This window comes from Silene latifolia, chromosome X (assembly GCF_048544455.1).
Source record: "Silene latifolia isolate original U9 population chromosome X, ASM4854445v1, whole genome shotgun sequence".
In the NCBI taxonomy this organism is placed as follows: domain Eukaryota; kingdom Viridiplantae; phylum Streptophyta; class Magnoliopsida; order Caryophyllales; family Caryophyllaceae; genus Silene; species Silene latifolia.
This window is the reverse complement of record NC_133537.1, coordinates 296,847,134-296,870,681: the sequence shown is the minus strand read 5'-3', so window position 1 is coordinate 296,870,681 and position 23,548 is coordinate 296,847,134. Positions and strand designations below refer to the sequence as shown.

Here is a 23,548-nt window from a genome sequence, read left to right as displayed (position 1 = left end):
AACTTTAGCTTTGCACCCCTAAACCAAAACTGAACAAAACCCACCAACACTTGACGAAATAAGATGGAGATAAGATAGTTTGGTTTATACAGTACTACATTAGTCGCTTTTTTGTCTCGAGAAAATTGCGTCAATACTTTGCTTCGGAAATAAAATGAAGCATGTCATTGTTGCTTTTCTTTTCTCGTAAATGAGATTATTTCAGCAATAATACTCTAATGTCGATGTTTTGGGACACAATTTCTGGAAGCTATGATGAGCTTAACCTTTTAAGCAAAAGAGTAAAGAAGCATTGTCATTTGTCAATATAAGTTTCTGGGGAATTAAATAATGCCAACTTTTTTGCTTTAATTAGTTGACTTACAAAATTCATTATGCTAGTTTCGGTATAAATGAAGCACATCCAACAATCAACTAACGGAAGTTTTAACAGATTAGGATCTCAGTGCCTTAACTGTAAAGTTTGAAAGTTGGAGTCCTTAACTGGAAAAATATTCAAAGTTGAGGTCCTTAACTTACCCTTTACTCTTTAAGAAACTTTTTTTTTTTTTTTTTGACAGCTGTAAAGACAAAGGTCCTAACTAACTAGTCATAGCCTTCTTAGCAAGGCTATGAGCCACCTTATTGGTTGACCTCGGAATATAACTAAAAGATAGACAATGAAAATGTCCACTAAGAGCAAGAATAACTTCAAGTATCTCTTTAGTCATGTGATGAGCTTTCTCCGAACCTGCAAAAAAAGCAATAAGAAGTAGACAGTCAGTCGAAACTTCCACATGCCACCGCCCCTCCTCTTTAGCCCAAAGGATAACTTCGCGTAATCCTAAAGCTTCCGTCATAGGTGATTCAAACTTTGATTGCCTTGTACTTCTCCACCATTAATTGACCTGTTTCAGTGTACGCCACCCATCCTACGCTTGCCTTTTCCTTTGACTTCCATCCTGCATCAACCATAACTCTAGTGCACTCACAATTGTATTGTGCACCTATCGCGAAGAAAGGCTTACTCCCCCTTATCCACTTTCCCCTTTCATCACCCATTTCCTCTGCCTCTTAGGTCTTTTTCACCTTATCCTTGTTGCAAGCAAGCATTGCTTCATCCGCTTTTCGTACTTCCTGGATCCATGAGTTTAGGAAAAGAATTGGGTGAAAGCTCTCCCCCTTGAACACAACCCTATTCCTTACACACCAGATACACCATAATGTAGCCATAAAGCGTATGATGCGACTAGTACCCTCCTCAAGTTTCTCTAAGTAGTTTATCCACTGCATTATCCATTTCCTAATATCCATACTATGTGATTGTGATGCTCGAATACCAAGTTCCGTGCATGCCCAAAGCCGCTTTGAAATTTCACAATCCCTGAAAAGGTGTTCCATTGTCTCAGTACTGCGCTCTTCATATCCACATAATTTGCACCTTATCTCAATTTGAATGTTTCTCCTTTCAAAATTGACTCCCACAGGCAGTGTATCCGTAATGATCCGCCAAATTAGTATCTTCCACATTGCAGGACCCGGCAGTTTTCACAGCTTCCTTCTGCAGAAGGTCTTCTCCTCCGCCCCTATTCTTTCTTTGTCCTTCTCTGACCCTTTTTGTTCTATAAATTTTGAGAATAAAATTCCATATCCACTTTTCACGTTATACTCACCACTGCTACTATACGGCCAAAAAACCGTATCCTTCCTTCTAGAATGGCAAAGAGGCATTGCAAGAATTTTACTAGCAGTTTCATCCGAGAACAACTCCTTTATCATGTCATTCTTCCATATTCCACCCTCATCTGAAATCCCTTCATTACACAAGTCTCTCACCTTTAGATTTCTAATGTTATCCATATCAACTGAGAGAATCTCGTTCCTTGCCTCTGCAAGCTCCCCTTCCACCCATTTACTAGTCCACACATTTAGGTTTGATAGTGGTCCCGGCTTCCATCCCATATGCTCTCGTATCAGTTTCAAACCATGCTGTACACTTCTTGAGCCCCATGAATACCCAGGGGTATATCTCATTACACCTCCCTCTACTAATTCCTCTTTATAAAGTAACTTCCTAAAGATCCGGCTAAAATAAGAATCCTGGCCCGAGACAATCCTCCACCCATGTTTAGCCAGTAATACTTCATTCAAGCATTCAATATTCCTTATGCCAAGTCCACCTTCGCGTTTCGAGAGGCTAAGGAATCTATGACTACACCAGTGAATGGTTTTTCCTGATTTACATCCAGCCCACCAAAAATGTGACAAAAGAGAGTTAATTCTATATGTCACACTTACCGGTACCTTGAATACCGATACACAGTAATTTGATAGATTTGATAGAACTGATGAAATGAGGGTTAGCCTCCCAGCTGAAGATAGAAAGATTCCATTCCATGACGAAATGCGCTTCACCACGTGATGAATTAAGCCCTCGAAGAACGCCTTTTTTTATCCTTGAAACTCCGTCGGGAGCCCCAAATACTTTCCCATACCTTTATTTCCTTTAATTTTCAGAGTCCTCATACACTCCCTTGCCTTCCTAATTTTGGTACTAGGGCTAAAAAATAATCCCGGATTTCTCCTCATTGATAATTTGCCCTGGCTCCTTGCAGTAATTTCTTAATAATTTGTTAAAAGCCTTCACTGATCCGTCCTTATCTTGCAGAAAGAACACCGCATCGTCCGCAAAGAATAAATGGGTCAGTTGTCTTTCCCCTTGAGCTAAAGTTATACCTTTTAAAATTTCATTGTTTTGTAGCTTTAAAACATTTTTTGACAACACCTCCATACATAGCACAAACAGGTAAGGAGAGAGAGGGTCTCCTTGTCTAAGCCCACACTTTGGCTGGAATAATTGAAGTGGAGCACCATTGAAAAGTATCTGATATGACACTGTAGTCACGCAATTCATTATTAGAGTTATCACTCTTGTCGGAAAACCCACTCTAGACAGGACTGCTTCCAGGAAGCTCCAATTTACCCTATCATAAACTTTACTCATATCCGCCTTAAAAGCAAAACGTCCAGTCTTACCCTTTTAGTGTGAATTGACTTTGTGCATGGCTTCATGAGCAAGTAATATATTATCCGAGATTTGTCTTCCAGGAAGGAAGGCATTCTGGAAATCCCCTATCAAATAACCCATCACCTTTGCCAGTCTATTTGTGATGCATCGCGAAATAATTCGCATGATCACATTACAAAGACTAATCGGTCTATACTCATGAACTCCTTCTGGATTATCACATTTAGGAATAAGAGTGATGAAAGTTCTATTCAGCTCTTTGAGAATCGCACCTGAGTTAAGAATAGAGAGGATTGCCTTTGTGACATCCTTTTTAACCAGAGGCCAGCATTTCTGATAAAAAATAGCCGGTATTCCATCTGGACCAGGTGATTTTAGCGGTCCCATTTGGAATACCGCGCATCGCACCTCCTTAGGCGTGAAAGGTCGTTGTAACCAGTCCGCATCATCATTTTTGATCCTCATATCACATTCATTAAGAAGTTCCTCCAATTGTCGCGAGTGGTGCACGTCTTGCTCACTACGTTCCGGGTTGAAAAGCTTCACAAAGTTTGTTTGAAACCTTTGTTTTATCTTTTCTGAATCAAAAACTCATGTGCCATCTCCTTCTTTAAGACCCATGATAAAATTTCTACCTGCCCTCCCCTTAACCCAATTGAAAAAGAACTTCGTGCAAGTATCACCCTCGACCATCCATCTCAACTTTTCTCTTTGTTTCCAAAAGATAGCCGATGCTCTTGAGAATTCCTTCACCTCCTCATTGTATTTACTATACTCCTCATCATTGCCAGTCGAAATAGCCCTCTCCATACCTTTTTCTAGATCTTTATCGAAATCATCCCACTTTTTGTTCCACCTCTGGCGCTTATCCAAAGCCCATCTTTTAACATTTTGTCTTGTTATTGCCGACTTCCTTGCAACTCTGTAAGCCGGTGTTCCTACCACCGATGTCAACCATGATGCCCGTATTATGCCCATGCATTCCTCATCCTCCATCACCCAAGCATCAATCTTGTACGGTTTCTTATTGGTATTTTGTGTAAGATGTAAATCAAGTTCAAAAGGTGCGTGATCCGATATTTGGATTGGATAGTGTTTAATTCCGGTATTCGGAAAAATACTTAACCAATCCTTAGATCCCATTGCGCGGTCTATTCTTTCATAGACTCGCTTATCTCCTTTTCTATTGTTACACCACGTAAATCTTGGTCCTTTAAAAGGAATGTCCACCAATTCATTATTAATACGCCACAAGCTAAATTCGTAAGCTCCTTGAATAGTCCTTGTACTTTTGCTTTGTTTATCAACCCCAAATTCTACTTGATTGAAGTCCCCCACGATTATGTATGGGTGATTCAATGATTCAATACACTGTTCAAGCTCCTCCAAAACCGTTTGTCGCATTTGAACACACGGTGCACCCTAGAATAGAATAAGGTACCATAAACGACCATGACATTTTTCCACTAATAGAACGATAAAGTTATTACAAGACACTACATGGCTCATTCTAGCCTCCTTGCGCCAACCTACCCACAAGCCACCCGAACTTCCAATGGCGTCAACACCCACAAAATCACCAAAACCAAATTAAGGCCTAAACGTCGGGTAGAGATTACACGCATTACACTTAGTTTCAATAAGAAAAACAAACTCATAATACTTACTACTAATTAACGCTCTAAGTTTAGGAATTGTAGGGGCGAGCGTATTGTTAAGACCCCTACAATTCCAAATTAGCCCTAACATGGCGAAAGAGGAGATTGATTAGGCTCAACCTCCGCAAAGCCCCCTCCTTATCATCATCACCTGAATCAGAGGAGTCAATCATTTCCTCATCTTGAATCATCATTCTAAAACCCTCCCTGGCTTGTATTTCCTTCTCTTTCCAGCTTCTAATTCCATGGCACTTCTTTTTGGCTAAATGAAGAAGGTACCCCTTAGCCCGTTCAACCGAACTCACAGCTTCTTCAGGGACCAGATCATCAGAGATCATAGTTGAGCATTTCCTCTTCCTAGCTGCTGCAGTGACCTCAGAAAAAACATCAGTTTCTGCTGAACCAGACTGGTAGTTAGCCAATCCCATGAACCCTTCAGTAATACATTTGCTTGCTCTTCCTTCATCCATGTTAGCAATGAGCCTTGATGAAATCCCAAATTGAGGGAAAAAGAAATCTTTCTGAGATTGGTCTTTCCCGCCAGCTGAGTTGCTCTTCATCAGCTTTCCTTTCCCTTTAACAGAATCCCGATCCTTATCATGAGCCATCGTTTCCAGATTGCATTTCACTACCTCCTCAAGAGGCATTAGTGATGAAGAACCCATCTGCAGTTCCAGATCTTTCCTCATAATAGCATCAGGAATAATGGCAAGCACATCACGATTGCCTCCCATTATCCCTTTTGCTCCCAAAGCTTCCTTTCCATACCCTGAGACTTGAGCACAATTCAGTTGCAGGTCTGTATTGACAGCTTCAGAACTTTCATCATTCGAATTCAATTCACCTGACCCATCATTCCTAATGTTAGATGCTTCGTCATTTTCAGAACTGACCAGGGCATCATTACCACCCAAAATTGTCTCAACTAGAGTGGTAAATTCAGGGAACTCCTCAATGTCCACCTCAGAGTCAGAGCTAATCATGATAACATTCGTGTTATCAGTTTTCATGCTTGCATTGTGATCATTATCCCTTCCTCCTCCTTCTTCATGATGTTCCTCCTCTGGATAGTGGTATCTGATTGGGATCCCACCTGGTGGTGGATCAAAAGTTTGGTTAAGACCACGAAAATCCGCAGTAGCTCTTGCCCATTCAAGGTCACTCTCTACTCTGCTTGCAATTGCCCCTTGAATTCTCCTGTCCCTATCAAGCCCTCCTCTTGGCATTGCATTGTTTTCCACCCAGCATATGCATCCCCTACTTCTATATGAGGTACATTAACCTGCATGTCAGGGTTGAACTGTCCTCCTGCAGCATTCCCAACATTACCCCTTCTAGCAGCCTCCCCACCATTATCCCTGGGTGCCTCAAACTCTTCCCCTGCACTATGGTAGGTCTCCTGGTTTTGGTCATTATCATTCTCATCAATCCAGCCTCCCTCCCCATTACCTCTCCCATGATTGTTCCTCTGATCTCCCATCACCCTCTGCCCAGTGCCATTAAGGTGGTTCCTGCTTGCTTCCCCCATCACTACATCCCCATTTTGCCCTCTCTCTCTTGCACCCACCCCTGCATTGCCAGTCCCATTATTAAAAACCCTTCCTCTTGCTTCTCCTAGGTGCACTGCCCCTGGTCCCACCTGGAATAAAACCGGGCCCGCAAAAGGTTGTGCTGTAACAGCAAACCTCATACCAGGTAGAACTCTTCCCCCAGGGGTAATACCCAAGTCAAAGAAAACCACTCTCTCCCTCACATTCCTCCTATTATTATCAGAACCCATCCTTCTATTTCCAAGGTGGAGCCTAGAGGTAATCGTCTCAGTGGTAGTTGGAAGTGCCCTTAGATCCATGTTGAACATGGTGTGGTTGCTATGAGCCTCAAAAACCATAAAACCATTTGCAACAATCCTATCCATCATGCCATTTATGCTAGTCACAACAGTCATAAGACTCTCAGTACACTGCGCACCCCTATGCCCAATTTTTCCACATTTAATGCAATATTTATAAATCTCCTCATATTTGAACTGGACCCAAAGGAGGTACCCTCTATCCATGGCCAAGAAGAAGCCTGGCATGAGTGGTTCATTCAGCTTTAAGCATACCCTCAGTCGTAGGTAGTCATGTCGTGGAACAAGACCAAAGGGTTCAATTTGGTAGTGATGACTTAGCATTTTGCCCACCACATAAGCAACATGCATATTTAGACATTCAAATGGCAGACCACAGATACGAACCCATACCTCAGCATACGGGAAACGAACAGTCTTTGGCACTGTGTCAGGAAACCACCGAGCTAGCACCATCAAAGCCCCATCAATGGTGACGGTGCTTCTAGCTAGGAGACCCTCCAAATCAGCAGTCTCTTCACAATGCAGCACATATATTTCTCCCATTATAAACACAGTGATGCTTCCATTAGTATCCCATTTCCTCCTAATAACATCATTGATCAGATCGTCTTCAAAAAGTCGATAATCGACTAAAAAGCCCAGGCAGCAGTTTCCCCAGAATTCCCTCGACCTCCCCAGCTCCGCCGGGTCCACATGAATGACCCCTCCTGATCTCGGGTAGCGCCATAAGTTAACATGCAGTGGATTCATAGGGTTAAACTCCGCATTCGGGTGAGGTTGATGAAAATTTTGGTGATGATAGAAATTCTGATGCACATCTTCATTCCCTTCCATTCCTTCGTGATGATGTCCAACATCACCCTCCCTAACCTCGCCCTGACCATATCTACCAAACCGACCTTCAAATTCCATTTGTTTCTTTGATGTTGATTGAGAACACAGAGAAGATAAGTGAACAGAACACTTATTTAATTTAAAAGAGTGAAGAAATTTGGATGGTTTGAATTTACCCATCCTGAAGGACCTTAAATAGTAACCAAACTCCACCCCCTACACCACCAGATTGGGGAGGTAAACCATCACCCAATCAGGAAAAAGTAATCACCCCAATGGGTGAAATCACCTCGAGCCTTCAACTGAAGAAAAACGCCCAAATAGAAATTAATGCAGGGTAATGATTATAGATATTACTACAAAAGCTACACGTAATAGGTAATTATTCCAATTGATGCTATTAAGAACCTTGCTTAGGGTTCTTAAGCCCAATCAATGAAAAAGGGGAATCTGCAGCGTTAATCCTATAATGATTAATTACTTAGGGAAGATCAATTGTTCTTGAACCCCCACAATCCCCAATCCCAGCAGAAAGGAATATGCAGAGTTATTGCAGGTGAAGATGATTTAATTGGGTAAATTGATAGGTTTGTAATGATGATGGAATTTTAGCATAAAGCTCGTGCTCTCCAAGAAAAGAGAGAAAAAGCTCTCTCTAGAAGATAGAGAGAGAGTTTTTAAGTTTACACAAATTCTCCCTTATGACGGAGGGTATCCGTCACAAACTTGTGACAGGTACCATATTGTCTCACAAAAAACCCATAAGGGTGAGAGAAGGAGCACATGGGGTGGGTGCCCACCTTGTCCCCTCTACCCATCTCCACTCACAAAATACCCGTCGCAAGATCCGACCCGTCACAAGGGAGACCTATTGTTAAGTTTATTGCAATGTACTCTTTAAGAAACTAATAGCAGGATAAGACAGCGATCTATGTCTAACTAAACCAAGAACTATATAAAATATAAATTATCCAGTAAAAACAGTTGATACTTTGCAATGGGCCTGCATGTGGGGGCCTGCGGATCCTATACTTGACATGACTATGAAGACTGATGGTATGTACTGTTGCCGTCAAAAATGAGCTTCAAAAACAAAAACAAAAAAAAAAAAAGTCAGTTAAAGAGGATTAAAATAAATCTAAGACAACCGAAAGACACTAATACTAAAGTCCCTGAATCATTCCTTCATTTCCTCAGTTGGCACAGTCGGGTCAGTGTTCCCTGAAACTGTCGATCCGATTTTAGTGCTGTAATGAGCTTATTCACTCAGCTGTGCCTCAGAAACATTGATTCCTGTAGTTGAGACAGTTTTTGGTTCATTGTTTTCTGCTAGCTTGGCCTCCTGAAACTGGGTTACTACACCAGAGTTCGTAACATCTGGTTCGGCCCCAGATTGACTGTCTGATGTTCCAAGATCGAGACTTTGAAACTTATTTGGGTCAGGTGCTGAACCTGGAATGTCACTCTCTGCCTTGTCCAAGTCAGCTACTGAAACGAAAATGACACTCTCAGACTTATCCGGTTCGGGTACTGAAACATGTGATGGATCGTCACTCTCAATCATTTCCGGGGCAGGTACTGGAATTTGGGCCAGGTTGTCGATGTTGACCTTCGGAGCAGGTACTGGAACTTCTGCTGGATTCTCACTCTCAACTTTTTCCTGAGGAGATACTTGATTTTGTGCTGGGTTGTCGATCTCAACCTTCTCTGGCGTAAGTACTGGACCTTGTGCTGGATCATCACTCTCAACCTTTTCCAGAACAGGCACCGGAATTTGGGTTGGGTTGTCGATCTCGACTTGCTTCGGAGAAGGTACTGGAATTTGGATTTGATTATCATTATCACTCTCAACCTTCTTTGGATCAGGTACCAGAATTTGGGCTGGCCTGCCACTCTCGACCTCCATTTGTTCAGGAACTGACATTTGAGCTGGACTGTCACTCTCAATATTCTTTTGATCAGGTACCAGAGCTGGACTGTCACTGTCAATCTCCATTTGTTCAGGAACTGGGGTTTGGGCTGGATTGTTGCTCTCAATATTCTTTTGATCAGGTACTGCGACTTGGGATGGAATGTCACTCTCAACCTCCATTTGTTCAGGAGGTGAGATTTGGCCTGGATTGTCGCACTCGGCCTTCTTTTCATCAGGTGCTGGGATTTGGGCTGGATTGCTAGTCTCAGCATTCTTCTGATCAGGAACTGGGATTTGGGTTGAATGGTCACTGTCAACCTTCTTCAAATCAGGTACTGGGTTTTGGGCTGGATTATCACTCTCAGGCTTATTCTGGTCAGGAACTGGGATTAATGCCGGGTTGTCACTTTCAACCTCATTAGGATTAGGTACTGGGATTTGCATCGGATTGTCACTCCCAACCTTCTCTGGACCAAGTACTGGGATTTGGGCTGGATTATAACTCTCAGCCTTCTTTTGATCGGGAACTAGAGTAGGAGTTTCAGCAACAACATTAACTGGACGTGAATTCGGAGCAGAGACAGAAAAGGGACCTGGAGAAAATGGAACTGAAGAAGCAGTCCCAGATGGAGCCAGAACTGAAGTTGGAAACAGGGTTGGAGCTGGAGCTGCAACTGGAGATGGAACTGTAACCCGAACTAGAGGTGGAGCAGGAGCGGAGATCGGAGCAAGAGTTGAGGCAGGAGGTCGAACAGATGGCCTAGCACTGGCAATTGGGACAGGTGGCAATGGGGAAACAGTGATAGGTGGATTACGGGGATTTGGGATGGTCAACCCCGAAGTGGAGGTGGAAGTAAGGTCAGCCACAGGTGTAGGACGGTTCATAGGCACAGATGTAGATGCTGATGCTACTGCTGCTGCTTCATTTGCAGCATGCAGCTGTTGCAGCCTGTAATCTGCCTCTGGTCTGCGACATATTTTTCTAAGTGGCACAATCTCCTACAAATAAAACATATAATGAGGTTTAAGGTACCAAATAAATGTGTGTATTACTGGGTTAGTACTTTCACCCTGCAATCAGAAGTTACCACCACATTTTTCCAGGACACGATCTGAAAGCATGTTTTTCTCCTTTGATTGGGTGAGGGGGAGGTGAGCATCCTAAGACCTAAGCACCAATGCATAATTTTAATTCATTCTCCAAAAGAAGGTTGAAGTTGAATAGTTTTCCAATGTATTTGAGTCCTTTCACAGTCGCCTAGCTTATACATCTATACGGAGTAATTTTTTTTTTTTTTTGAAATCAAGTCTATACCGAGTATATTAACAAGAGAAAGAACTAGCACATACATGAAAAGCGAAATAAAATGTTAATGTCAAGCTAAAAGAAAATACATTGTAACTATATCTATCAAAATCTGTCTTGGCCCACTTTTATGTTCATGAACCCACATTATTCAGGTTTTGGGTCAGGTGTACTATGCTCACCTAAAAATATACAAAATGTGTATTTATAAAAATCAATGAAAATTAAAAATATTAACTTTTTCAACTTAAAGAGTTGATATTAATTAGTAAAAAATATACCACAACTAAATATTGATGTTATAATATATTACAGATAATATAATTTAATAGCGATGACAGTTTCTGGACTTCTGGAACAGTTTTTACTTCATATCCAAACGAAGGAAGTTGTATAGTGTTCAAATGTGTTGGTATCACTTCATATCTCTTAACTTATACGGAGTTTTATCAAATGACAGCCAGACAGAATACTCACATACTTAAACATGAAATAAAATCTGCTATATGGAGCTGGAAAAAATCCCTAGTAAGTTGTAACCTGTAGTCTACACCTCTTCAATTGAGGCTATTTCTGTAGGGGGAAAACTAAAAGACAGACAAATCAACTACTCTAGTATCGTCTGCACAAATCGGAGATAATAGCAAGAGTTACATTTCAATTTGATGAGCAACTACAGCATTACATCCCTTCACTAGATTAAAGATACATTTCAGGAATATAGAGATTTGATTCCTCAAAAGTTATAGGGTGGGATATGAGATCTAGAATTTATGCCATTTCACCGAGAACCTTGTTCAATATTCAATCACCTTGCTGCTGGAAATTGGTAAAGATAATACATAAGTTGGAATGAAAACAGGGGTGGAGCAGTACCTCAGACTGATCATGATCATAGCGAACCAGAAACCTACAACGACAGCCGCGTACATCATGTCTTCTTCTTTGAGCATCGAGGACATGTGCGTCAAAGTAAAGAGCTTGCTCTTTACCTTCCTGGATAAATACAATAAGTGGAAGAATAAATGTCAGATAATATCTATTGACTTTCGAGTTTTGTGCCAATGAAATGCATGGGGAAAAGATGTGCCTAAACTTTAAAGAGGAATACATCTTACGTTTCCTATACAGCAAACAAATGTTTTCAATCTAGTTCACGACATTTTACTATAATCTAAAAATCAAATACTTCGGAATGAGTAACTTGAGAACCTGAAAGCAGAGTATAAGATCTCCAGGAAGCACTACAATACACTCTGATGCTTCACATGGGAGAGATCGTTGTCTGACATGTTTCAGAATATTGACCCACTCGTCTTCCTCTGGCCCAAATCCAGCAAAACGAACTAGAACTTCCTGAAACCCATGAATTTGCAAAATCATAGAGGTCAGACAAAAAATGGTGTGGAAGATTATAATAAGACAAATATAAACAGAGATCCAAATTATCCTCAAAAAGATAAAGTTGTCAAGGGCATGTTCAACAACAGGCTGAAACTCTGAAAGCTATCAACAAAAACATCATAGTTTAGTAATACGAAGCTAGTTAAGAATAAAGACAGGGTCCAAAATTAGCATCACACTCAGCTGTCATATTAGACCATCAGTCTGTCATTCTTTGGGATCTTCTGGAGCATCAAAAGAATTAAGGCCAACAATTATTGTAATATGTCTATCCTAAAATTCACTCCTAAATTGATCTAGGTTTGAAGGGAATGACCTAAATAATGCCCTTCGATCTGATAAAAGAACGGAGTTCATTTTCGCATTACGCTTTTTTTCATTTCAGTACATTTTACCCAATTTTTTCCATTTACATACCCTTAATTAGAAAAAATTCTATACCAAATTCTCTCAAATCATAACAACACAACCTTACATTTAATCAAATTTCTTCAATTATAAAGGGTAATTAGATGTTAATCTTATATTTCATTCATCAATTGTCAATTATTAATAAAAACATAACGTTGTTTTTGTTTTATTTGGTATTTGGGGAATTTGGGGACTTTAGGGTTGTAAAATGGTTGTTTGGTGATGGGTGGTAGTGGGCTGACGTCTTACAACAGAAGTAGAAGACAGCGGGGCGGGGAAAAGTTGGTGGTGAATGGTGTGCGATGTGGACTGTAGGTTCGTTAATAAGGTTGTGTTGTTATGAATTGAGGGACTGCAGGTTAGTTATGGTTTTTGCTGGTGACGGTCGGAGTTGAATCGTCAAGAGAAGGTTGGTGGCCGGAGAAGGAGCGCCAGTGGTGGTATAGCGGTCTGCCGGATAATTGGTGAAGATGGTTTGGTTGGGGTGTTTGACTGTTTGAAGATACAGTTTCTTTTTTATTCAATGTAATACCAATTGAGAGGAGAATGAGGTAGTGGAAATGATGAGGGCAATTTGGTCAAAGTTGTACTATGATGAGTAAAATGTGTACTGCGAAATCAACACCCTAACACCCTAAAAGCACTGGTAACTTTAAACAAAGTTCACAAATCATGTTTTACATACCAAAAAGCTTCAAACAAGCATGGCAGAAGGATATGTAGGGAAAAGGGTGCTTATTTCCGGGTTACTCGTTTTATAAAAAGAGAACACCGTTATGTAAAAAAAAAAAAAAAAAAAAAAAGAAGAAGAGAGGAGCAAGAAAATAGTCTCTCTCTCTCTCTCTCTCTCTCTCTCTCTCTAGCAACTTAACTTATTTAGTTTTTAGGTCTCAGTTCAGAGCAACTACATTGTGTGGTTGCCACATAAAAAAGAGTAGAAATAAAGTATCATACCCATTAACCAATTCAGATGAAATCGAAATTGGAAAGAGCAGATCATTTTCTTATGGCAAGGAACACAAAAGGTCAATCTTGGTGTGGTGTTAATTGAGAAGAAGAAGAGGCGGAAGAGCAAGACAACATGTCACAACTCACAATGAGTTAAGGGGTTATTTTTTTAGCATTCACTATAGTTTTCCAAATCTCCCACATATATTATGAACAATGTTGTCAATTTGAGTGAACAGAAATAGTACTATATTTCACATACTAAATAAGGTTCTTGAGAAGGCAACAAATGATATCTGACTATTAGAGCATTATCAGTACTTAACAGACATTTAGGAAAAGGAGGCAAACTCGAGGGAGAAGTATCAAGCCACAGTAATACTTACAGGATTAGCGGTGTCCAGATATCTATGAGAAAGAAATAATTGAACGTCATACCTGAAGAGGAAAGACAAAAAAACAGCAAAAATTAGTGGATGAAAATATATTGAAGAACAAGAAATATAAATTTACCAAAAGTGGGAGGATTGCAAAAACTGAATTCCAAGATTTATTTACCATGCACCATCCCTGGCAGATTTAGCTTCAAATTCCATCATAGGAGCTTCAGAAACATTTCTAACCACGTGAGGACCTAAATAAATAATAAAACTCACTTGGTCACACTAAGCACAACATTCGAAAGTTAGAATATGTCAACAATTTTGGAGCAGAAAATGCAAGCCATAAACACAATGGCAAACAGATTAAAGCTCTACTTACGCGAACAAATGTTTGAAAGACACTTATCAGAAGAAACCATTCCTAATGATTAAACCAAGAAAAATCTGGCGATGTAAAAACAATAGAACATGCAATTAAGATGGAGATAGAGGGAAAGTTTGGATCTACCAAATTTCATACATGTCAAACATTGATAGCAGCAGAGTTTGAAGATCTCAAAATTCTACAATCAAATGCAATTCATATTTAAGGTGGATTTAACATCAATGAGAAAATCTGGAAGATCTTCATTTCCTTTCATTTCTTTCATACCATGTTTTCAAACGAAGAGGGTTCTCGATTCTAACTTGAGTATCAGACATGAAAAGACAAGGGTAGACTAAAGAGAAAGAAGGAAACGCGCAATCCTACTTCAACGATTGTATCTCTACGAAGGAGATATGACCAAAAGAAACCACTGAAATACTGATCGGACATACCTGATCTAATTTCAACCTTCAATTTTGCCATGCTAGTGTTACCGATGGTGGGTTTACTTCGGATCAGAAAACCAATATATGTTCTCTGATATGAAGGTAGATGAAACCACAAACTTCCTTGAGAAGAAGGATTTAACGGGTAAAGGGTGAAGGCAGGGCGAGAGAAAGAGAAAGTCATTTGAAAGGTTCGCTAATTAGAGACAAATATAACTCTATAAGCCCACTATTAAATGGGTAAGAGTACATTTACTCCCTTTCTTAACTTTTAAATCATTCAAAGGCCCAAGGAGAGGGGTGAGTTGAACTCCCACTACAACAACAACAACATCAGAGCCTTAATCCCACCCCCTCCTCTTCCTTCTCCCCTTTCACATCCAGGTGTGCCACAAAATATAACCCCAAAAACATTTACCTCAAATATTTTGAATTCTTAAATGTTCAAGTGAATAGTAAATTTTTCAAACATGACAACCCAATTGATCAAAAGCTTTCACCAAAAGCACAAACAACGTGACAAGCACAAAAGAGAAGATCTGTGCTGAATAATCAGCACACCCGATATTGCAGACTTAATGGCAAGTTATATATTGCATGCTTGTAACCGGGAATAGAATACTTCATATGACCCTAATATCAGTGGCAATGTCCATTAACAATATTTAGGAGAAAGTAACTTCTAAATCCATCCTATCATTCTACAAGGAAACTTTATCTGAACCTCGTTTAGTTTAATCCTTAGAGGCTTTGACCAGGCTACATAAGTTAGCTTAAAGCATATAAGAAGATTATCTAAAGATAATCCATCAGATCCCATTCTCTCACGCTAGATATGCTGACTTGCAAGAGACTGGTAACTTAGCTTCTGAGAAAATTTAGGCATCCAATATTAATAAACATCTCCTTCAAGATCACTACTATACTAATATCGAGAATATCAGGATCAAAATCTTATTTCCATAAACAAAAAAAAAAAAAAACTAATAAATTAACCTTATGGTATTCTATTTCATATCATATTTGAAGGCAATTTCCATTCCCCAATGTATTTGCATAACTTTTTGCATTTCAGGTTTCCACTTTTTTTTTATCAGTTCACATCTAACACCATACACCACAATCAAACTACAAGAATAACTTGCAGAAACACATCAGTTGTAAAAGGCAGTGATAAACACTCATCATTACTATTTTAAAGCCAAAATTTCCAAGATTCATTCACCGGCAATCTAATTCAAAATTGACTTTAAACATAAGAAGATAGCTACAAATTTTTTTAGTTTAATTCTACAATTTTGGCACAACGTGATCCACTAGTATCTACTTAAATTTGTAGAAGTCTTATTTATAATGAGTACCACGAAACTTTAAAAGGAAATCAGGAAAAACTTGTAAATTTGTATTTTCTCAAGTGTGAAGACTGGAAGACTAAACCACATATACAGGTAAATAATAAGTACATAAAAATTAAGCATCCCGCATTTTACAATAAACTTTGCAGAAACATTAACATCTTAAAGCTACAATAAAAGCTGAGCAAGGCTTGCTCAAAATGGAACTACCTGAAGAAACAGCCATTTGTCGGGGAACAGAAGGTACATTTCTACTAGGAGTAACATCATCTCGAGTAACAGGTGAGGAACTTGGCTTTCCAGGTGACTCTGTCGATTTTGCCCTCAGTGCATACCTCCTATTTTGGAACCAGTTCCAAACCTACCAATAAAAATAGGATCAATGTGAACACTGTTTCTGCTGATGGTAAAAATTAGGATGCTTAGAGGTTAAGACTCGTATTACCTGCTTCATTTGTACAACTGTCTTCCCAGCTCGGTCTGGTGAGTTACTAGAGTCACAAATTAGCTCAGGTGAATTCAATACCCGTCAAAATTGAAAAGTATGTCCAACAGCTTATCTATCTGATACTAGAAACAAACCTGAATCTTTGGGCAAGAGCCACAAGAAGATCTCGGGGTGGCACCTGGCCCTCGTGTTTTGTCAAAAGGGCTTCCATTTGAGCAACCTAAAAAAAAAGGAAAAGAGATCAGAGCATATATTTATCATTGTTGACTTCTTTCCAAATTCTTACTATCCCAATCCATAAAAAACGAAGTTATATCACGGATGCAACCATATAAGCAAGCACAAAAAATTTTAGATTCGTAGTAAATGTAGGAATGTAGGATATACCCTAAGAAGTCGAAAATATCAAAAGTTAAGTCCATCATTCACTAAGAAAAATATTTTATTACATTAATGATGAGTTTACGTTACCTATGGTAGAATGGCCTTTGTTTCATTCTAGAGTACAATTGAAGAAAATTAATTTATCCTTCAAAGCTAATGGGTGCTGCAGTGAAAGTATCTTAAGGTGTGCGCGAGGTCTAGATAAGTAGCATATAACTCAAGATATACTTTACAACCAAGTTGTCGCTTCCTATGTATGCTAATAAAATCTAGCGTTATTAGAGTTAAAGCAGCTGAATGCCTGTTTTACAAGTATTATCATTAAGCAATGTATAACAGCATAAAACTTTTTAAGTAGAACAATCACATGCATTTGTATCGAGTTGAGTCATGCCTGTTTTCCTTTGCCATTCAAATTTGTTGGGATGAGAATTATTCGTGGACACCAAAAACAAATGAAAAATACAATACAAAGGAGACCATCTTAACTCATGACCTTCAGTTCAAATAAAACACGAAAAAATCCGTTCCATAAACAGGCATGACTGAAAAGGAAAAAGAAAAGAAGAAACCGGGAGAAATTTATGAGGTATAATCTGAGACAGTAGCATTGTAATTGGCTAACAATATTCATAAAAGAAAACACCAAAAACATGAAAAGTAAAATGTCAGGGAATGGGGTAAATCGATACGATGCCAGCAATCCTGATCACCAAACAATCAACCAACCCATCACAAATTTTGCAAATAATCACAAACACGAAATGGAATAATTCAACATTTCAAATAACACAAAATTCAAACATATAAATAAATAATTAATCAGGAAAATAGTTAACTACAAACTACCAATTTATACACAAAGTCACATTTACGAATGCTAAAAAGGAATGATTCAACATCAAACGATCGTTAAAAATACAAACTCAAAACCCAGAAAACCAATTGTATCAAAGCAATTGAAAGAGGGAGGATACCTCAACTGGACTAAAACGAAACGACGGAGCGCCATTGCTCGGAGGTCGACCCATGTTAGAAAATTTGCTTAATTTATGTGGGTCTCTCTCAAAATCTTGTCTTGCTAATTGAAAAGATGGAATTTGGTTGAATTGGGATGATGAAAATTTGCTCAATTGAGTAGCGAAACCCTAATTTAATGTATTGGATTTGAATGATGTTGAGAGAGTGAAAGGATTTAAATATCTGTGGCATAAATATTGAGATTTGCCGCTTAATTTTTCGACTTCGCTTCTCTCCGGCAAACTCACAGTCTTGACTTCCGTGATTTTGGTTTTTCACTTGTCTAGTTTTTTTTTTTTTTTTTTTTTTTTTTTTTTTTTTTTTTTTTTTTGACAGAGTTTTCACTTGTCTAGTTGTCTTACCTTTGTTTTGTTTTCCACATCTATATCTGAATTTTTTTTTTGGTTAATTTGGGTAAATTAGCAAAATAATTAGAGATTTGGAGTTGGTTTGAAACTATTTCGGTCCAATAGGTCCATGTCATCACTTTTTATTTTTTCCAGTTTTTCTACAAAGTCGCTAACAAACTGGCTTTACTGTTGTTTAAATTCCTAATTCCCAATAACTGAGGAAGTTTAGCAGAAATTGGTAAGGAGTAAAGCCGCTCGGGAATCTGGCGGCTTTACCAGTTGTTGTAAGTTCAATTTTACGATAGCTACTGGATTGGAGGTTTGGGAATTGCCATAGAAAAAAAAAAAAAAAAAAAAAAAAAAAGAGGAAAGACGCTGGGAAACCTGGCGGCTTACCCAGATTTCACATCATTAAAGGGTAAAGCCGCTGGTAAACCTGGCGGTTTTGGCAAAAAAAAAAAAAAAAAAAAAAAAACAACGTTGCAAACAACACAGCCAGCAAGCCAATACACCAGACCAAACAACAAACGGCATTTTCATCTCAGAAATGCCATACACACAGCCCATTCTCACACTCCAAACACGTGCTTTAAATCCGGAAATGTTCACCAATGTCATTCATAACCAAATAAAGAACAAAGTTCATACAACAATTCCATCTAAATTAACTAAAGTTCATACAACAAATAAAGAACCAAAGTTCATACAAATTAAGCAATTCCTTCTAACATTTTGACACATTAGCCCATTCTCGAGCGACCTCTCTTCGGTCTTAATCTTGAACTTGAACCGGTAGGTCTGTCCTTCTCACGGATCGGAGTAAGTCTACTGTCCAATTGACGTAAATGATATCTCGGAGCCTCTTCGTGTGGAGGGCTTGGATGTTCAGTCGGAGTGGGTTGGATTAGATGCCCTTGTCCCGTGCGTATCAAGCAATCAAGTGACATTGACCGCATCTCTTGCAACATTTGAATATGCGTGATTGACACATCTTCCGGAATGTTACCAAGCATAGTAGTAGCGTGGTTATAGTTGTAAACATGACCTTCCGTCTGCTAAATTGAACAAGTTAATTACAAGTGTTTTATATTTTCAAAAATTAGTACCAAGGAAATTAAACTAATACTAAACAACTATCATATTGTAGTAATGACTAGACGCGTAATGAAAATACTTACAAGTATCATATTGTCCGCCGCATTCGGATAGGAATTGTGTTTCTTCTCATATATTGGTTTTCCTTGTTGTTCTGCGGCGAGGTTACTAATGACTAGACGTGTGATGGATGATGAGTCATAATTATATACATATTTATGCCTCCCCTTAATCGCTTTTGATACGATTTCGTGCTAGTTTATATCATTTAAATGTCTTTTATGTTAGAACGTTGATACTTCCACTTTTTGATGATTAATGCAGAGATGACGCATCTGAGAAGCAAAGGAATGAAATGGGCATCGCGGAGTAGGCATGAAGGAATACACGAAGCATGGCACGGGAATCCATAAGAATGAAGGAAGAGAAGATAAGAAGAAAACACGAAGAAAGGAGCTAAAAAGGATGGTGCCTCGATCGAGTAAAATTGGGCTCGATCGAGGAATTAGCATGCTCGATCGAGTGCACCAATGGCTCGATCGAGGAACCTACAACTTCAATAATTTCCGCAATTTTCCTTAAGTCGGTTATGATTTACTATAAATACCTAAACTCGTACCCTATTTTATTTTACGTCTTAATTTCCGTAGGTTTAGCATAGTTACTCTAAAACTCTCTCAAATACTTTTAGTTTAGTTTAGTTTCATTAATATTGTTCGGATCCAAGCTTGTTCTTCATTACTACGGTATTATTATTAATCTTTCCTCAATTATTGTTTAATTCATTATTCATCTTTATTATTGTTCATCATGTTCTTAATTATGCTTTCTTATATCGTTATTATTGTTATTATAATTAGTATGAGTAGCTAAACTTATCATATAGGGTGAAGGGGAATCTAAGTTGTTAGAAGGGGATTAAACTAATGAATTGATAGTTAAAATTGCTTGTTTGTTGTTGTTCATGTTATTGTTCTTCATCTAGTAGTTTAATTACTGGCCAGGATTAATTAACTAGTATAGCGAATTGAGACTTTCACCGACTGGGTTAAAATCAATATAGGCTACGATAACTGAATAGAGATAATTTAATGATAGCGATTGCATGTTAAATTAGATCTAAAGGGAATATTGAATCGACCAATCATATAACCTTAAACAACATAATCAGCTCTATCAATGAATTAAATCCTACCTCGTATGACTACCTAGTGAACCCGAATCCCTAGACTTCTTAATATTATTGTTATTCATCTTTTATTACACTTGCAATTAGTTTATAGAAATTAACTCGAAAAAAAACTCCAAAAATTGGTTACTTTAAGACAAGCTAAATATAAACAAACTAGATAAATTAACTAGCCACCCTGTGGATTCGACCCTGACTTACCGCTAGCTATCTTGTTAGTAGTAGTTTAGGATTTATTTTGACTAAGGAAAATGACTGAAAATAACCTTGTCAAATTTCGCGCCGTTGCCGGCGAGGCGACAATTTTCTGTTTGTTTTTAATTTAGTTTGTCTTTGTTTCAGGGAGCATCAGTTCCTTGAGACAGTTTTACCTTTTCTTGTTGTTTTCATGTATGCCCAGGTCTAACATGTTAGAGATTATACCTTTTGATCCCGAGCCAGAAAAGACTTTTCAGTACAGACGAAAATTTCAAAAAGAAGCAAGTCAGGTGGAAGACTTGAGTACACTTGACTACGAGCGGTATACTTTCGCATAAGATTCGTCCTTTGAAGAGGACACTCCTATTTTTGCACCGGTGACTTCTACAACATCAAAGATGCCGACATTAGCCAGTCACTTCGAACCCACAGTTGCTTCTATTCCTAAAGGCTTCATGCTCCCTACCGCTGATAAGGGAACTTTTGAGATCAAGCCTTCATACATAAGCCTAGTAGAGAGGAATTTGTTTGGAGGAAAAGCAGGAGAGGACCCCGCAAAGCATATGGAGAAGTTTGTTACTTATTGTTGTTCTATTCCTTTAGCAGCTGGGGTGACTCAAGATCAGGTGAAGCAGACTTTATTTCCTTTCTCTTTGAGAGATGATGCAGCTGAGTGGTTAAGGGACTTAGACATGGAGACCGACACAGTTACAGATTGGACTTCATTAGCTCTTGCATTCTACAAGAGGTATTTTCCACCACAGAAAACCAATGCTCTTAGAAGTCAGATCACAAGTTTTAAACAAGGTCCTACTGAGGATTTTAATGAACCTTGGATACGGTTCAAACGTCTCGTGTGGTCCGTCCCTCACCATGGATTTGAGATTTGGTTCCTTTGCAACCAGTTTTAAAAACGGGTTGTATGATGATCATAGAACCTTACTTGATTCAGCTGTTAATGGGAGATTCCAAGATAACACTACTGACGGTAATGCTTGGAAGTTAATTGATCAGATAGCTACTCACACAGCTGAGTATGGTAACCCCAGAGGAAGCAAGAGAGGAAGTGGGTCAGATAGTGCAATTGCGGTACAACTGGAGGCTCTAACGGCTCAAATAGCCGAATTGAAGACTACTCAGTCTTTGGGTAAGCAGGAGATGGTTCACATAGTTAAACAAGAAGTGTCCTGCGAGAGATGCGGGATAGATGGTCACACTGCGGCCAAATGTATGAGTACCATTGAGCAAGTTCATGCCTTCCAGTCTTTCAAGCAAGGTACGCCATATTCTAACTTCTTCCCTGAAAGGAGTCAGAATGCCTATGCTCAAGCTCCTTAAGAAATTCCTTATATTATTCCTCCAAATTGTGGTAGCCAACCATAAGGGAATTTCGTTCGGCAAAATCAAGGAGGTTTCCAACAAATTCAACCTCCTCCTCAAGCTCCAAGTAATGAGATGTCGGAGTTGAAGGCTCTATTGCAACAAACTTTGATGATTCAACAAAAGCAAATGGCTCAAATCTCCGAACTCATGGCTCACAACAAGATGTTGGATACTCAAGTTGCTCAAATGGCGGCTCAAAATCCATCAAAACAGTTCGGTCTTCCTCCTCAAGGTAAACAAGCTCATGAGCAAGTTAACTCTATTTCTTTGAGGAGAGGTACTTCTTATCAAGGTCCGGACATGCCCATTAATGAAGATGAGGTTCCCTACATGCATCCTAAGGGATTGGGAAATTTGGAGCTAAGTGACGATGAAAAAGAAATTGACGAAAGTAAAACACGGGATTTGAAGAAAAGCGAGAAAAGCAAAAAAGAGAGGACTGACGAGGTGACTCGATTGAGTAGGACGAGGCTCGATCGAGGAACCAAGCCACTCGATCGATTACACCTTGGGCTCGATCGAGGAACCCCCTCTAAAGGTGAATTTTCGCGTGTTTCAGCTACGGAATTGGAAAAAAGTAGGTTCCTCGATCGAGTGACTACTGGACTCGATCGAGTCACTCCTGTAACTGACGTTCATACTTCCAAACCGTCTCCTAATGCAAAAGAAGCCGAGCCAATCAAAATTCAACTACCTTTTCCACAAAGATTGCAGAAATCCAAAGTTGAACAACAGTTTGGGAGATTCATGGAGGTAGTGAAGAAGCTTCAAGTGACGGTACCATTTACTGATTTGGTAACTCAAGTGCCGGCGTATGCTAAATTTTTGAGAGAGATCTTATCAAAGAAGCGGTCTTTTAATGAAGTCGAGACAGTAGCATTCACTCATGAATGTCACGCCGTATTACAAGCTAACTCACCACCAAAGCTTAAGGATCCATGGAGTTTTTCTATTCCTTGTCATATTGGTAGTGTAGCTATTGATAAAGCCCTTTATGATTTAGGGGCTAGTGTTAGTGTTATGCCGTATTCGATTTGTAAAAAGTTAAATATGGGTCAACTCCGTATCACTAATATGACCTTACAAATGGCCGATAGATCTTTAAAGAAGCTTATGGGTGTCTTAGAGGATGTGCCCGTTAGAGTAGGGAAGTATTTCATTCCAGTTGACTTTATTGTTATGGATATGGCTGAGGACTCTCAAGTACCCATCATTCTTGGTAGACCGTTCCTTCACACTGCAGAAGCACTCATAGATGTTAGGGATGGTAGTCTGACACTGAGAGTTGGGGATGACACTATTAGATTTGTTCTTGATAATGCTTTAAAACGTCCCCTTCCCATAGCTCCTTGTTATATGCTTCAAGTTATTGATCCTACTTTTGATGATTCCCTTGCTTTGTGTTTTGACAGGAATCCCTATAACGCCCCTGCTGCTGTGTCATATCCATGGAGCAAGGAAGTGGATGAAATTGAGAAGCTGATTTATGGAGATGATCCTCCTCCTAAGATGGTTTACAGCTGTGATGAGAGTATTGACATAGAAGCTGAGTTGGATGCCTTGGAAGCTGAGATCTTCAAAGAGGAGCCAATCAAAGT

At 39.2% G+C, this 23,548-nt stretch overlaps 2 protein-coding genes across 2 annotated transcripts; both read right to left on the bottom strand.

Annotated features, from left to right (window-relative positions):
* Nucleotides 1–1,053: 1,053 nt before the first annotated feature.
* Nucleotides 1,054–1,509, bottom strand: LOC141620349 (uncharacterized). The gene has a single exon (XM_074437246.1). It carries the CDS (start codon nt 1,507–1,509, stop codon nt 1,054–1,056), a length of 456 nt encoding a protein of 151 aa, XP_074293347.1.
* Nucleotides 1,510–8,283: 6,774 nt separating this feature from the next.
* LOC141617074 (uncharacterized) lies at nt 8,284–18,024 on the bottom strand. Its single transcript, XM_074434242.1, has 9 exons — nt 17,693–18,024; nt 16,466–16,551; nt 16,329–16,374; nt 16,094–16,244; nt 13,891–13,966; nt 13,719–13,770; nt 11,782–11,925; nt 11,446–11,565; nt 8,284–10,262 (listed from the first exon to the last, which is right to left on the bottom strand). The coding sequence occupies exons 1-9, from the start codon at nt 17,744–17,746 to the stop codon at nt 8,610–8,612; spliced, it is 2,382 nt and encodes a 793-aa protein (XP_074290343.1). The 5' UTR covers nt 17,747–18,024; the 3' UTR covers nt 8,284–8,609.
* Between the last annotated feature and the right edge of the window lie 5,524 nt (nt 18,025–23,548).